Source organism: Poecilia mexicana, unplaced genomic scaffold, assembly GCF_051168715.1.
Source record: "Poecilia mexicana isolate PSO_F unplaced genomic scaffold, ASM5116871v1 scaffold_8, whole genome shotgun sequence".
NCBI lineage: Eukaryota > Metazoa > Chordata > Actinopteri > Cyprinodontiformes > Poeciliidae > Poecilia > Poecilia mexicana.
In genome coordinates this window covers 4994656-5006814 of record NW_028263377.1, presented here as the reverse complement: position 1 = coordinate 5006814, position 12159 = coordinate 4994656, and the positions used below count along the sequence as shown (strand labels likewise).

Below are 12159 nucleotides of genomic sequence, written 5' to 3'. Positions count from 1 at the left end.
AATTGAAAAGATGTTACATTTTGTTACCATGCCTAGCCAAATTTAGTGTATCTAATTAAAAATGTGGTTTAAGCACTTTATGTCAAGAGAAGGTCTAATTTCTAAGACTGTTTGCAGTTTTTCATGACGCTTTGTTTTACAAAGGTAGCATGTCCTACAGGAGTTGTAACCAAATACTTTCAGTCTTGTTTTCTTTTGCTGACTCACAGTTCTCCATGCAGGCCTGAAACTAAAGAGCTAAAGGTGAAGAGGCAACTTGGAGACCAGATATTTGTCACCTAATGCCATCTGAAATGTAAGGGTTGATAAACGTTTGATGAGATAGTACAGCTAAGGCTGTCAAACATAAATAATTCAGCTGAAATGGCTGAAAAAGTGTTTTTCTAAGAAGGATGGAACACTCGGCATTTGTGTAATTGCCCTTTAACTTGAGCGACAGGTTCTGCAAAGTTGTTGTTTACTGTATATTCATATTGTCACAGACAACTTTTCAATGTGTGATCTTGAAACTCATTAATTTGTGCTTTAATCAAAGATAAATAAATGTTATTCAATGTAAATCTAATCTATCTGTGTATGTTACCTTGAACAGGGAATTAGTTTTTATATAGTAACTAGTTTGTTACCTTTTGCCACAAACTTCAGTCTATTCCATTGAGATTTTATGTGATAAACCAAACCAAAGTGATGCATAATTAAGAGGTGGGAGAAAAATGATGCATTGTTTTTATTCTTTTCTTTTTATCAAAATTCTTTTTAAAAAAAAATAACGTCCAAATGTTGCCCTTTGTCTGCTGTTAAAGACGCCAAACTACTAAACAAAACACTTTCATTGTTCACATAAATTATTAGGATTCAGACTGATAGGAGATATTTTTTTATTATCTTACTGTATATTTTAATATTGCATCTGTTTTTATGTGAAACTATGTAATGTAACATTCAGGGTGAAGGAAGGCACCTACAAAATAAAAAGTATTATTATTATTATTCAATTATTTAAACCCAAATACCCTACTAGGCTCTTCCATGACTGAAGTTCGAGTTACGTGATTATGGGTGAACCGGCTCTGCAGTGTGAGCCTCTTATAGAAGCAGGGAACGTTTGCTACGCATCAGCCGTCGATGAATCACAGAGGAACTATGTGTTACCACCAACCTCTGCAAGTTTGCACACTGATTTTATTGGCATTCATTTCTTATCTCTTTGCCTACGAGTACAAGTATGTCAGTTGGTAGGGCGTTGAAAAGTTAATGAAGCTGCTTTGTGAAGTAGGGCTGTGGTTCTACTGTCTGAACGGGTCCTAAACAAAGTAGCTGACCACGAAGACAAGCCCTTACACGAATGAGGCAACAGATGGAAAGAGTAGCAAGAACAAATGGAAAATTACTGGCCTGCTGTGACGTGTCATTCTCTTTTACTTCATTAGGGTTACATGTACTAACATACATTTACAACAAATTACTAAAACAAATAGATAAACAGTTGCCACATGTTTCAAACTACATCTAACGTGAGTTAGGAAGGTTTGGATGTCAGAATTAAAGTTAAAGTATGCTGAGGTCCTGACAAAATGCAACCCTGAGAGTTCCTCTTCAGTAAAACTCTTATTAGGAGAAAGACAGCATCTTTGTTCATAAAAAATTAATCAGATTATTCCTTGGTTTAATGTTTTCTACAATGACATGATGTCTGAGGTCTTTTTATGCTTTGTAATGTCTCGCAACATTGCTCTGCTATTGAGTAAAGCCCTGAAAGTCACACTGGTTGTATCCCAGTGCCACGTCAGCGGTTTTAAAAGTCATGTGGTGTTTTAGGAAGTAAAAGTTCAGTTTATTGGCTTTGTGCAGTCATAAACTTAGCTACTGTGTTTCAGTGAAGGTCAAATTAAAGAGGACCTCAAAAGTCTGTAGCCCTTTTAAATGCTAGTTTTTGTGATCCAAAAACATGAAATGATGACAAATTATTTCACAAAAAAGTAGAAAGCAATGACATGGTAAGCTACCATAACAATGCGGCTATACACGGCTCTACATTATGATGTCACCAGATGACTACAAGCATTCAGTAGATGCTTAGAACAAATCAATGTGTGGGTGTGCCATTGCCTGAAGTAATTGTTTGTACACCTAAGGAGGAATGATGAAGACTCAGCACAGTTTCAGTTAATTACTACTGATCTGAGCCAAAATTGAGGTTCAAATTGATGGACTCAGACCTGAACTTTCAGAGACACATAAAAACTGTTACAATGTCAGTCTTCTATCACCTGGAAATAATTCTAGGATTAAAGAACTAATGTTCCAACAAGTTCTTGAGAAACTCCTGGTTTATCTTTAGTCGAATTGGTTGTTTCAGCAAGACTGCCTAAAAAGTCAATCAGACAGCTGCTGCTGGTGTTCCCACCAAAACCAGGAAGATAGAGCATGCCCCTCCAGTTCTAAAGTTATCCCACTTTAAAATACATTTGTTAGATTATAAATCTAGACCACTCAGATCTTTTGGTTCTAGTCTGCTCTCCATCCCCAGAGCTCAACAAGCAGCATCCAGGTTTTATTCTCCACTCTACTGGAATAACTTTTAGAAAACCGTGCAAATAAAACAGCTTAGATAGTTTAAATCAAGTATAAAAACCCATTTGTTCAGTTTGGCCTTTTATTAATATTAACTGGAACACTATTAATTTCAGTCTGTATTTCAAACTTGTTTGTACACTTCTTGTCTTGTTGCTGGATTGTGCCATACTTAAAACCTGCCTTGGCTTCCCTTGCGCGTTAGTGGTTCAGTGCAACCAGCTCCAAGACAACCCTTAATTTGTGGCTGCAAGGCCTCACCTTTGTGTGTTTCATAAGAGACAGCTCAGAGAACACAGCAACATATTTTAAGAATTATCATTAATTTAGTTATATTTAGGCCAAATGTGTCCATTTTTATGTTTAAGCAAAATATGTTATATAATCAGTACACACGTAGTTCACATTAACAATTTGGATAAATTGCTTATTTAGCTCATTTGTTCACGTAATTCTGAGAAAGCACGTCGTCATCGTAGGTGGCACCATGTTAAACAAAAACACCACGGTTCACCATTCCGTGAATCACCGAAGGACATAATGAAATTTGATCGTTTCACTGTGTCGTGTTACATCCTGCTGTCTCAAAAGCGACACTTCGATCCTATCTCACCCTTGATTGCTGATTGGCGGAAACCTGCAGGGTGACGTTGACGTCTGTCACGAGGTCTGCCCAAACTGTATAAATAGAGAGGAGCAGACTCTCCATTACAGACCGGGGAACAAAGCCTTAAGGAGTTCTTGCTTCAACAGTGTTTGAACGGAACTTCTTTTTTTTGTCTTCCGAGCTTCGCTTGAACCTACATTCCAGCGCTATTTCAATCCTGTTTCTACTTGAACACTACTGAAGAAGTCGACGTAAAGCTTTATTTTTCTACGTTTTTTTTGTTAAAAAAAGCACAAAGAAACGCCAGCCAAGATGGAATCCCAGGTGCGTCAGAACTACCACCGCGACTGCGAGGCCGCCATTAACAGGATGGTCAACATGGAGATGTATGCCTCCTACACCTACACCTCTATGGTAAGAAACATGAATACTATTTGCACTGCTTCGTTAGTCTACCCTTAACTAGTCGACCGCACCTCGTTAAATAAAATGCTGCGTCACGGTGAGGCGGCAGCTTTTGCTAAACTCCGCCATTACTCATGCGGCTGTTTTTCGCCAGATAATGATGGGCCGCGAGTCGTTTTAATGATAGTTTACCTCTTGGTTTTTCAACAGGCTTATTACTTTTGCCGCGACGACGTGGCCCTGCCGGGCTTCTCCCATTTCTTCAAGGAGAACAGCGAGGAGGAGAGGGAGCATGCCGACAAGCTGCTGTCCTTCCAGAACAAAAGAGGAGGCCGCATCTTCCTCCAGGATATCAAGGTAAGAGCAACTAATGCTAACGGAATACTCCGAGCAGCCATTTTGATTAAATTGCAACTTGAATCAAATGTATTGCTGCATACTGCAAAAAAGTAACTAAATATTTTCCATATTTACAGAAACCAGAGAAGGATGAGTGGGGCAGTGGGCTGGAAGCCATGCAGTGTGCTCTGCAGCTGGAGAAAAATGTCAACCAGGCTCTGCTGGATCTGCACAAGCTGGCCTCTGATCATGTTGATCCCCATGTAAGTTAAAAGTTATATTTTTGCTTCATTGACACTTGATGCTTTTGAAACTAACAAACAATTCTGTTTCAGCTGTGTGATTTCCTGGAGTCCCACTACCTGAACGAGCAGGTGGAGTCCATCAAGAAGCTCGGTGACTACATCACCAACCTGACCCGCATGGATGCCCACAACAACAAGATGGCGGAGTACCTGTTTGACAAGCACACCCTGGGAGGCAAAAGCTAAATGCCCAGAAGGGAACATGGAGTAGAAGTGTGCAACAAAGGCTTCAGGCTAAACTTGTCTACTCCAGAGCTTAAGCATTTCATTGACTTAATCAGTTTCTGAAGTTGTGATGAGTGTCTTATCCAGAAGTGTATTGAGTAGTTGGTCTAAGTGTAACTTCTGATTCTCTGAATAAACATTTTGAGCTGGAGTTCTGTGGTCTGACTTGTTTATGATTTGAGGGCCTTGTGCCTCCAAAATGGGTAAATTCAAAGGGATGTCCTGGTTAAGTGAAGCAGTAAAATGTTCAAACAAGGTTTTGGAATTGAGAAGTTTTTTTTTTTTTTATTCTGAAATGATGGTCAACAGAAGATCCCAGAGGTTCCCAAACTAGGGTGTGCACCCTGGGGTGGCGGTGCTGTGCCAGTGGCACGAGAAGCCATCTGGATGAAAAAAAAAAAATGAACGCAGTATGCGCTGGGTTTTTACCTTAGAATGGCAAACTGTTCTGTCAACTTGATAAGGGCTTCTGCACTTCCCATGTCACTTTTATCAGCAGTTAAACTGTTTAATCCGTTAAAATGTAATGTTTTTTCCAAGCTGCCTTTTAACGCAGCATGTCTAGTCGCTCGCGCTGGGTTTACACCTGTGCGGCAATGGAGACCTGCTGCTGTGCAGAGCTACGCAGGTTCGTTAGAATCATGGCAGCAAAACGCAAAGAACGTTTCGGTTTTTCCCCCCAAACTGAGTAAAGGTAGCTAAATGACTTGGCTAATATCAATACAACAAGTAGCTTGTAGGCTACTGGTGTTTATGTTCAGCTGCTATTAATTTTGCCCCCCTAAAAGTTGATCCCCCCCCTCCCTTGTTCGTCTGGGGCCGAGTATAACAGGGAATCTCTAAGAATCCACCTCCCACACCCTTCGCTCACACACATCGTCCAACCAGACAGCTATATGTAAGCCATGGGGGGGCCCAGAAATAATTTGGAAACCACTGGGGTGGCCCAGGAGAAAAAGTTTGGGAACCGCTGTCATAGGCAAACTTAACAGCACCTGACAAAGTTCATACAGCTTAAAATGCTACCTGGCATTTGGCTCGAAAGATTTGCTTGGTAAATCAGGGAATCATGAGATTTAATACACAAACCTGAGCCAAATTACTAGACTTTGAAGCAAACCTCCTAGCTATTAGGAAGGAAATGATTGGACTTTCAAATTAGAGATGCAAGGCTTTTTCCAAAACTTATCCTAAGGGGCAATTTAAAAACAATGATGCAGGCTTTACAATGTGGACTTGGAATTGACCATTTGAGGCTATTCCCTTGTAAAAATCTCAGGTGGGGTCTTTCTGAATGGAGTTTGGATGTTCTCACATGGCTAATGTGGGAGCACTGGCTTACTGCTACACTCCCAATATGCATGATTACGTGGATAAAACTTGAATTTACTGGAGTAAATGGTTAAATATATTTAATATTCCATTTTCAAGGCCGTGTGTATTCAAGATTTGTATGAACCTGTCTTTTCTATTCAGGCTGGGCAGCATTGAGACTTTCTAGTGAATATATTGAATCATCCTTACCACCTATGCATTATGGGAAATTATGGAGATTGGTATATTTATAATACAGGAATACTAAAACATGACATTTTTAATTTTTCAGTATCAGAGAAATAGTAACAAAAATTGTTGCCGCTCTTAATAAAGACATTTTGAATGCAAATGTAAGAATGTGTGCTCTATTTAGGTAAAGATAAAAGTAAATCAGAAAAAAATGGAAATAAAATACAACCTCCTAAACAACACAACCATTTAATATATTTTACGTAAAGCCAAAAATTACAGTAACACAAAATGTGAAAGAACCTGGGAGCGTTAAATATATAAAATATGTCTGTTTTACTCACTGTGTACCTAAAATGAAAATAATTTGATTAATAATGCTCATTTCCTGCATGTTTCTTATGAATTTCTGTAAAATAAAGCTTATTTTTTCTGTAACATCGTTTCTGAGTTGCTTTGGAGTTTTGTTATTGCAGAGCGCCATCTAGTGGAAAAGCTCTGCACGAAATTTTGAAGACAGTTCATTTCGTTACGATTGTGTAACTTCAGCTCTCAAAACATCTTTCAACAGATGACGTCTAGCCACGTAAGTTTTTTTCTTCACTTCACTAAATGACAATTATATTTTAAAAATGGCTATTTTTTGTAAAAATAAATAAATAAAGAAAGAAAGAAAGAAAGAAAGAAAGAAAGAAGGAAAGAAAGAAGGAAAGAAAGAATTATCTTCGATCGTTAGTTATTATTTGCAATCAAATCTTTGAAGATCCAAAACTACGATATAGTTTCTAAAAAATATCATGTAATCCTCCCAGAAAATGAGACATTAGCTGAGGAGTTCATATCGTTGTTGGTCCTATTTTTAGCATGGACTTGGATAGTTCTGCCTCTACCTCTTATTTCAGGGGTGAAGACTTTAATTAAGATCTGACCCGTTCTGTCCCATGGGGCGGAGTTCATCTGACACTTCTGTCAGGTCCGGTATGGAGAGAGATAGAGGTTCATGCAAAAGGACGTAATTGTTTCAAAGAGATAAATACCTTCTTATGAAAACATGTTTATCTGTAAAGATGCCATAAAATGCAATGGCAGAAAGTATTTCCCCTTTTACATATTTAATTTGTTTTTAATTTTTTTTGGTCACACTTAAATATTTCAGAACATTAAATAGATTTTCTTAATATTTTCAAACATGTTCTATTTAAATGATTTCTTAAAAAATTCCATAGATCAGGTCTGTGTGTGAATACTGAAATTCAACATTAAAATCTATTTTCACTAGAGTTCAGGTTGGTTTGGAAATCTTCTCCCCTTTAAATTCATTTAATAGCAATTTGAAAACTGCATTTTGTTTGTACTCATTATTTTTTGTCTGATAAAAAAATATTTTCAATGATACATGCAAAAACATTGAAAGGAAAAAAAATCCTTTTTAAAAATACTTTTTAACAAAGGACTATTTTTCTTTTTTTTTTTACAAGCTGAAACAGTTTTTTCTGAAATTACTAAGTAAGTGGTGTTGAGGGATATTGTGAGGATTAACACCGGAGGGGGAGAGGAGGCGAGAGAGGGAGCTGGACTTGGACACAACCACTTCCAGTCAGTCTGGAATGACGTTTGGATGACACAGAAGAATGAAAGATAAATAGGATATAAGGACTGAGGACATATTGGGTGAGTTAGGGTGTTTTATGTGCTTGCTAAAGTTACATTATGGCCAACTATCACTGAATAAAAACAGTTTGCACCTTTTGATGAAAAATGAAGTTTATTTCTCCTCAGTCAGTTTTTCTCTGTAGTCAAAATTGAAGGGCTTTGTTTTTAGCAACTTTGGACATCTAAAAATGGAAATTCCTGCCCAATTTTCTTTATAAAAAAGCTCTAAATCCATTAGATTGGTTGAAGATTATCTCTGAACACCACTTTTTGACTTTTACAACAGATTAATTGGATCCAGCTCTAGTGTAACCAATCAATATCATTATTCAAAACACTGATCTAAAACTTTTGACAATTTAGGCCTGTCAGAATAGCAGAATTCGCTGGACGATAAATTGCCACAGAAATTATTGCGATAAATCATAGTATTGCTGTTTTGACATTTCAAATCATATATTGATAATGACATAATACAAGAAAAATAAACAAATGAATAAAATAAACCAATGTTAATGTTAGTCTCATTTGGACAGAGCACCTTCTTCCACGCCTGCTATCTGTCCTACAGTTTCTGGCAAAGTTTAAATATACTGGATGGACTCTGATCCAGAACTCAGGTGGTTTTAATCATACCTAAGGAACAGGTTTTTTTTTTTTCTTTCAATACATAATTTCTCATTGGAAATCACATGTGGGGAACCCAATCGTTAAATCCTGAATTCCTATTTAATATCTGCCATAACTACGAAGATGATACACAGCTGTACATTATGATGTTTGAACAAATCAATGTGGCTGGATGGATGATAGGCAGATGGAAGGGTGTAAATTAGCCTAAGATTATGTTTTTATATATATATATATATATATATATATATATATATATATATATATATATATATATATATATATATACCACAAACTTTAATCTATTTCATTTGATTTTAAATGATAAACCAATACAAAGCGATGCATAGTTGTGAAGTGGAAGGAAAATGGCACATCATTTTTGTTTATTTCTTTTTATCAAAAGTCAAAAATGTTGTGGATTTCTAACAGCTTCCTTCACTTTGATGACCATGAAAGAAATCCAGTGCAGCTAGTAGTTGAAAATCACTTTTTTAAAGAGACAGCTCAGAGAACACAGCAACATATTTTAAAAATAATGATTATTTTATTTAGAATTAAGCCAAATGTGTTGTATTTTGGAGCTAAGGCAAAAACAACAACAACAAAAAAAGGTTATATAGTCACTGCACACACAATTCACATGAACAATTTGGATACATTTCTTATTGAGCTTATTTCTTCACGTAATTCTCAGGAAACACATAGTCATCGCAGGTGGCACCATGTTAAACAGAAACACCTCGGTTCACCATTTCCATGAATCAATAAAGGGGGAACGAAATTTGATCGCTCACCGTGTTGTGTTACATCCTGCTGTCTTTCAAAAGCGACACCACGATTCTGCTTATCTCATCCTCGATTGCTGATTGGCGGAAACGTGCAGAGTGACTTTCACACCTGTCACGAGATCTGTATAAATACGGAAGAGCGTCGACTCCTTCACAGAACGGGGACCAAAGCCTTAAAGAGTTCTTGCTTCAACAGTGTTTGAACGGAGCTTCCTTTTTGTCCTACTCGAGGTATTTCAACCCTGCTCCTACTTGAACACAACTGTAGTAGTCGATGTAAAGCTTTATTTTTCTAAGTTTTTTGTTAAAAGCACAAGAAAACGCCAACCAAGATGCAATCCCAGGTGCGTCAGAACTACCACCGCGACTGCGAGGCCGCCATTGACAGGATGGTCAACATGGAGATGTATGCCTCCTACACATACACCTCTATGGTAAGAAACATGAATATTATTTGCACTACCTTTGCTTCATTAATCAGCCTTCTACTATTTAGCCGCTACATATTACCCACCTCATCAAATAAAATGCTGCATCTCGCTGAGGCTAAGGGACAGCCAACAGCTTAGGGCAAGGGTCCCCAAACTTTTTCCTGCGAGGGCCACATAGCTGTTCCTTTCTCTGGTTGGGGGCCGGTCTTAGTTTTTGGAGAAAAAAACCTTAGAAAATTCTTGTCGACGGGGGGGGGCGCGACGACACATTCGCGCTTTTAGATGGATTTTTACCCAGAATGCAAATGGAAAAAACCGTGAGTGAAACGGTGACTGGGACTGACTAGTATATATTTCATTGAGGGAAAGTTAGTTTCATATCTGTTCAAGAGCCCCCCTGGTGGTTGAAGAAAAATCTACATATAAACCGGAAAATACAATGTATGGAAAAAAAAAAAACTCGAATGCTCTGTGGTATGAGCAGGCGGGCCGGATCCGGCATTGTTCAGGGGGCCGGACCAAATGACGTGGCGGGCCCGCGGGCCGTAGGTTGGGGACCCCTGGGTTAGGGTGTCTGCAGAAGTGGTGTACTTTATTTCATGGCTGTTTTTTGTAAAAAAAAAAAAAACTAAACCTCACAAGTGCAACCATCAGAGGTGAGTTAGTGTGCCCAAAATTGTACTCTAGTCAGAGTAGCATTAGTTTGACATGCTAAGTAGAAATAAATTAAGCGTCTGTATTTTATGGGTGGTAACTCTAGCTGAGGCTTCAGTTGTCCTTAAACTCAGCCATTACTTCACGCGTCTTGCCCATAGCTGCAGCATCGCCATATGATGGGGCGTGAGGTTTTTTTTTTTTTTTTAACTGTACTACTTGCTTGTTCAACAGGCTCATTACTTCTGCCGTGACGACGTGGCCCTGCCGGGCTTCTCCCATTTCTTCAAGGAGATCAGCGAGGAGGAGAGGGAGCATGCCGACAAGCTGTTGTCCTTCCAGAACAAAAGAGGAGGCCGCATCCTCCTCCAGGATGTCAGAGTAAGCAGCTAATGCTAGCACAGTACATGCAGCGGGCTTTATGATGTTTAAATTGCAACTAAAATCAAACTTATTGCTGCATACTGCAAAAAAATTTAACTATAAATGAATATATTTGAATTTACAGAAACCAGAGAAGGATGAGTGGGGCAGTGGGCTGGAAGCCATGCAGTGTGCTCTGCAGCTGGAGAAAAATGTCAACCAGGCTCTGCTGGATCTGCACAAGCTGGCCTCTGATCGTGTTGATCCCCATGTAAGTTAAAAGTTATATTTTTGCTTCATTGACACTTGATGCTTTTGAAACTAACAATTCTGTTTCAGCTGTGTGATTTCCTGGAGTCCCACTACCTGAACGAGCAGGTGGAGTCCATCAAGAAGCTCGGTGACTACATCACCAACCTGACCCGCATGGATGCCCACAACAACAAGATGGCGGAGTACCTGTTTGACAAGCACACCCTGGGAGGCAAAAGCTAAATGCCCAGAAGGGAACATGGAGTAGAAGTGTGCAACAAAGGCTTCAGGCTAATCTTGTCTACTCCAGAGCTTAAGCATTTCATTGACTTAATCAGTTTCTGAAGTTGTGATGAGTGTCTTATCCAGAAGTGTATTGAGTAGTTGGTCTAAGTGTAACTTCTGATTCTCTGAATAAACATTTTGAGCTGGAGTTCTGTGGTCTGACTTGTTTATGATTTGAGGGCCTGGTGTCTCCAAAAGAGATGTCCTGGTTAAAAGTGAAACGGTAAAATGTTGAACAAGGTTCGGAACTGACAACTTTCCTGATTTAACGCGTTTCAGAAATAACGGTCAACACAAGATCCCACAGGCAAAGATTATTTTTTAACAGCACCTGACCAAGTTTATGCAGCTTAAAATGCTACCTGGTGTTTAGCCAAAAATAAAGGTAAGATCTACTTAGTAAATCAGGAGAGAAGATTCATAGACCTGAGCCAAATTACTAGACTTTGAACCAAAACCCTGAGCTATTGGGAAGAAACTTGGGAATCCCTGGGCATTGATTTTAAAAAGGTTCTTAATTTGGAGGTACAAGGCTTTTTCAAAGTGAAATTATCCTAAAGGGCAATTTGAAGAAAAACCACACAAAGATGCAGGTCTTACAATATTTCAGGACACTAAATACATTTTCAAAATTCAGACATTTTGTTTAAATTAAATTTTCCATAGATGAGGTAGTCATCAGGTCTGAGTGTGAATAGTGAAATTCATTAACATCTATTTTCATTAGAGTTCAGGTTGGTTGGGACATCTATAACCCCCTTAAATATAATTTGAAAACTGCATTTTGTTTTGTAATTTTCTTTTCCAATGATAAGTATTGCAAAAACAAATTTGCAAAGGACTAGATTTAAAAGAAAAGCTGAAATGGATATTGCTGAAATCACAATGGTTTCTGGAAGTGGACAGTAAGTGGTGAGGGAAATTGTGAGGATTAACAGGAGGGGGAGAGGAGAGAGAGGGAGCTGGACTTGGACACAACCACTTCCAGTCAGTGTTGGATCTGTTTTTGTCTATTTTCAAATGTTTCTACAAATGAAACCCTGAAAATGTGAAATGGTTTGTTTCCCTCAGTCTAAAATCCCCTATCTTTGTAGCCAAAGCTTCAGGACTTTTTTTTTTTTTTTTTTTAGCAATTTTGG

At 38.3% G+C, this 12159-nt stretch overlaps 2 protein-coding genes across 2 annotated transcripts; both read left to right on the top strand.

Moving 5' to 3' along the window:
- The first annotated feature begins 3268 nt into the window (after positions 1 to 3268).
- On the top strand, positions 3269 to 4606 carry LOC106932747 (ferritin, middle subunit). The gene is made up of 4 exons (XM_088008085.1): positions 3269 to 3595; positions 3797 to 3943; positions 4063 to 4188; positions 4261 to 4606. Exons 1-4 carry the CDS (start codon positions 3494 to 3496, stop codon positions 4414 to 4416), a joined length of 531 nt encoding a protein of 176 aa, XP_087864211.1. The 5' UTR covers positions 3269 to 3493; the 3' UTR covers positions 4417 to 4606.
- A 4564-nt stretch (positions 4607 to 9170) lies between these two features.
- Positions 9171 to 11168, top strand: LOC148157914 (ferritin, middle subunit-like). The gene is made up of 4 exons (XM_088008084.1): positions 9171 to 9469; positions 10355 to 10501; positions 10629 to 10754; positions 10823 to 11168. The coding sequence occupies exons 1-4, from the start codon at positions 9368 to 9370 to the stop codon at positions 10976 to 10978; spliced, it is 531 nt and encodes a 176-aa protein (XP_087864210.1). The 5' UTR covers positions 9171 to 9367; the 3' UTR covers positions 10979 to 11168.
- Positions 11169 to 12159: the final 991 nt, after the last annotated feature.

Bases quoted from the DNA above. Each gene is read 5' to 3' on its own strand.
- LOC148157914 (XM_088008084.1), top strand. From the start codon at position 9,368: ATGCAATCCCAGGTGCGTCAGAACTACCACCGCGACTGCGAGGCCGCC. The intron at 10,502-10,628 runs GTAAGCAGCTAA...TTGAATTTACAG, and splicing joins TCCTCCTCCAGGATGTCAGA to AAACCAGAGAAGGATGAGTG. The intron at 10,755-10,822 runs GTAAGTTAAAAG...ATTCTGTTTCAG, and splicing joins CTGATCGTGTTGATCCCCAT to CTGTGTGATTTCCTGGAGTC.
- LOC106932747 (XM_088008085.1), top strand. From the start codon at position 3,494: ATGGAATCCCAGGTGCGTCAGAACTACCACCGCGACTGCGAGGCCGCC. The intron at 3,944-4,062 runs GTAAGAGCAACT...CCATATTTACAG, and splicing joins TCTTCCTCCAGGATATCAAG to AAACCAGAGAAGGATGAGTG. The intron at 4,189-4,260 runs GTAAGTTAAAAG...ATTCTGTTTCAG, and splicing joins CTGATCATGTTGATCCCCAT to CTGTGTGATTTCCTGGAGTC.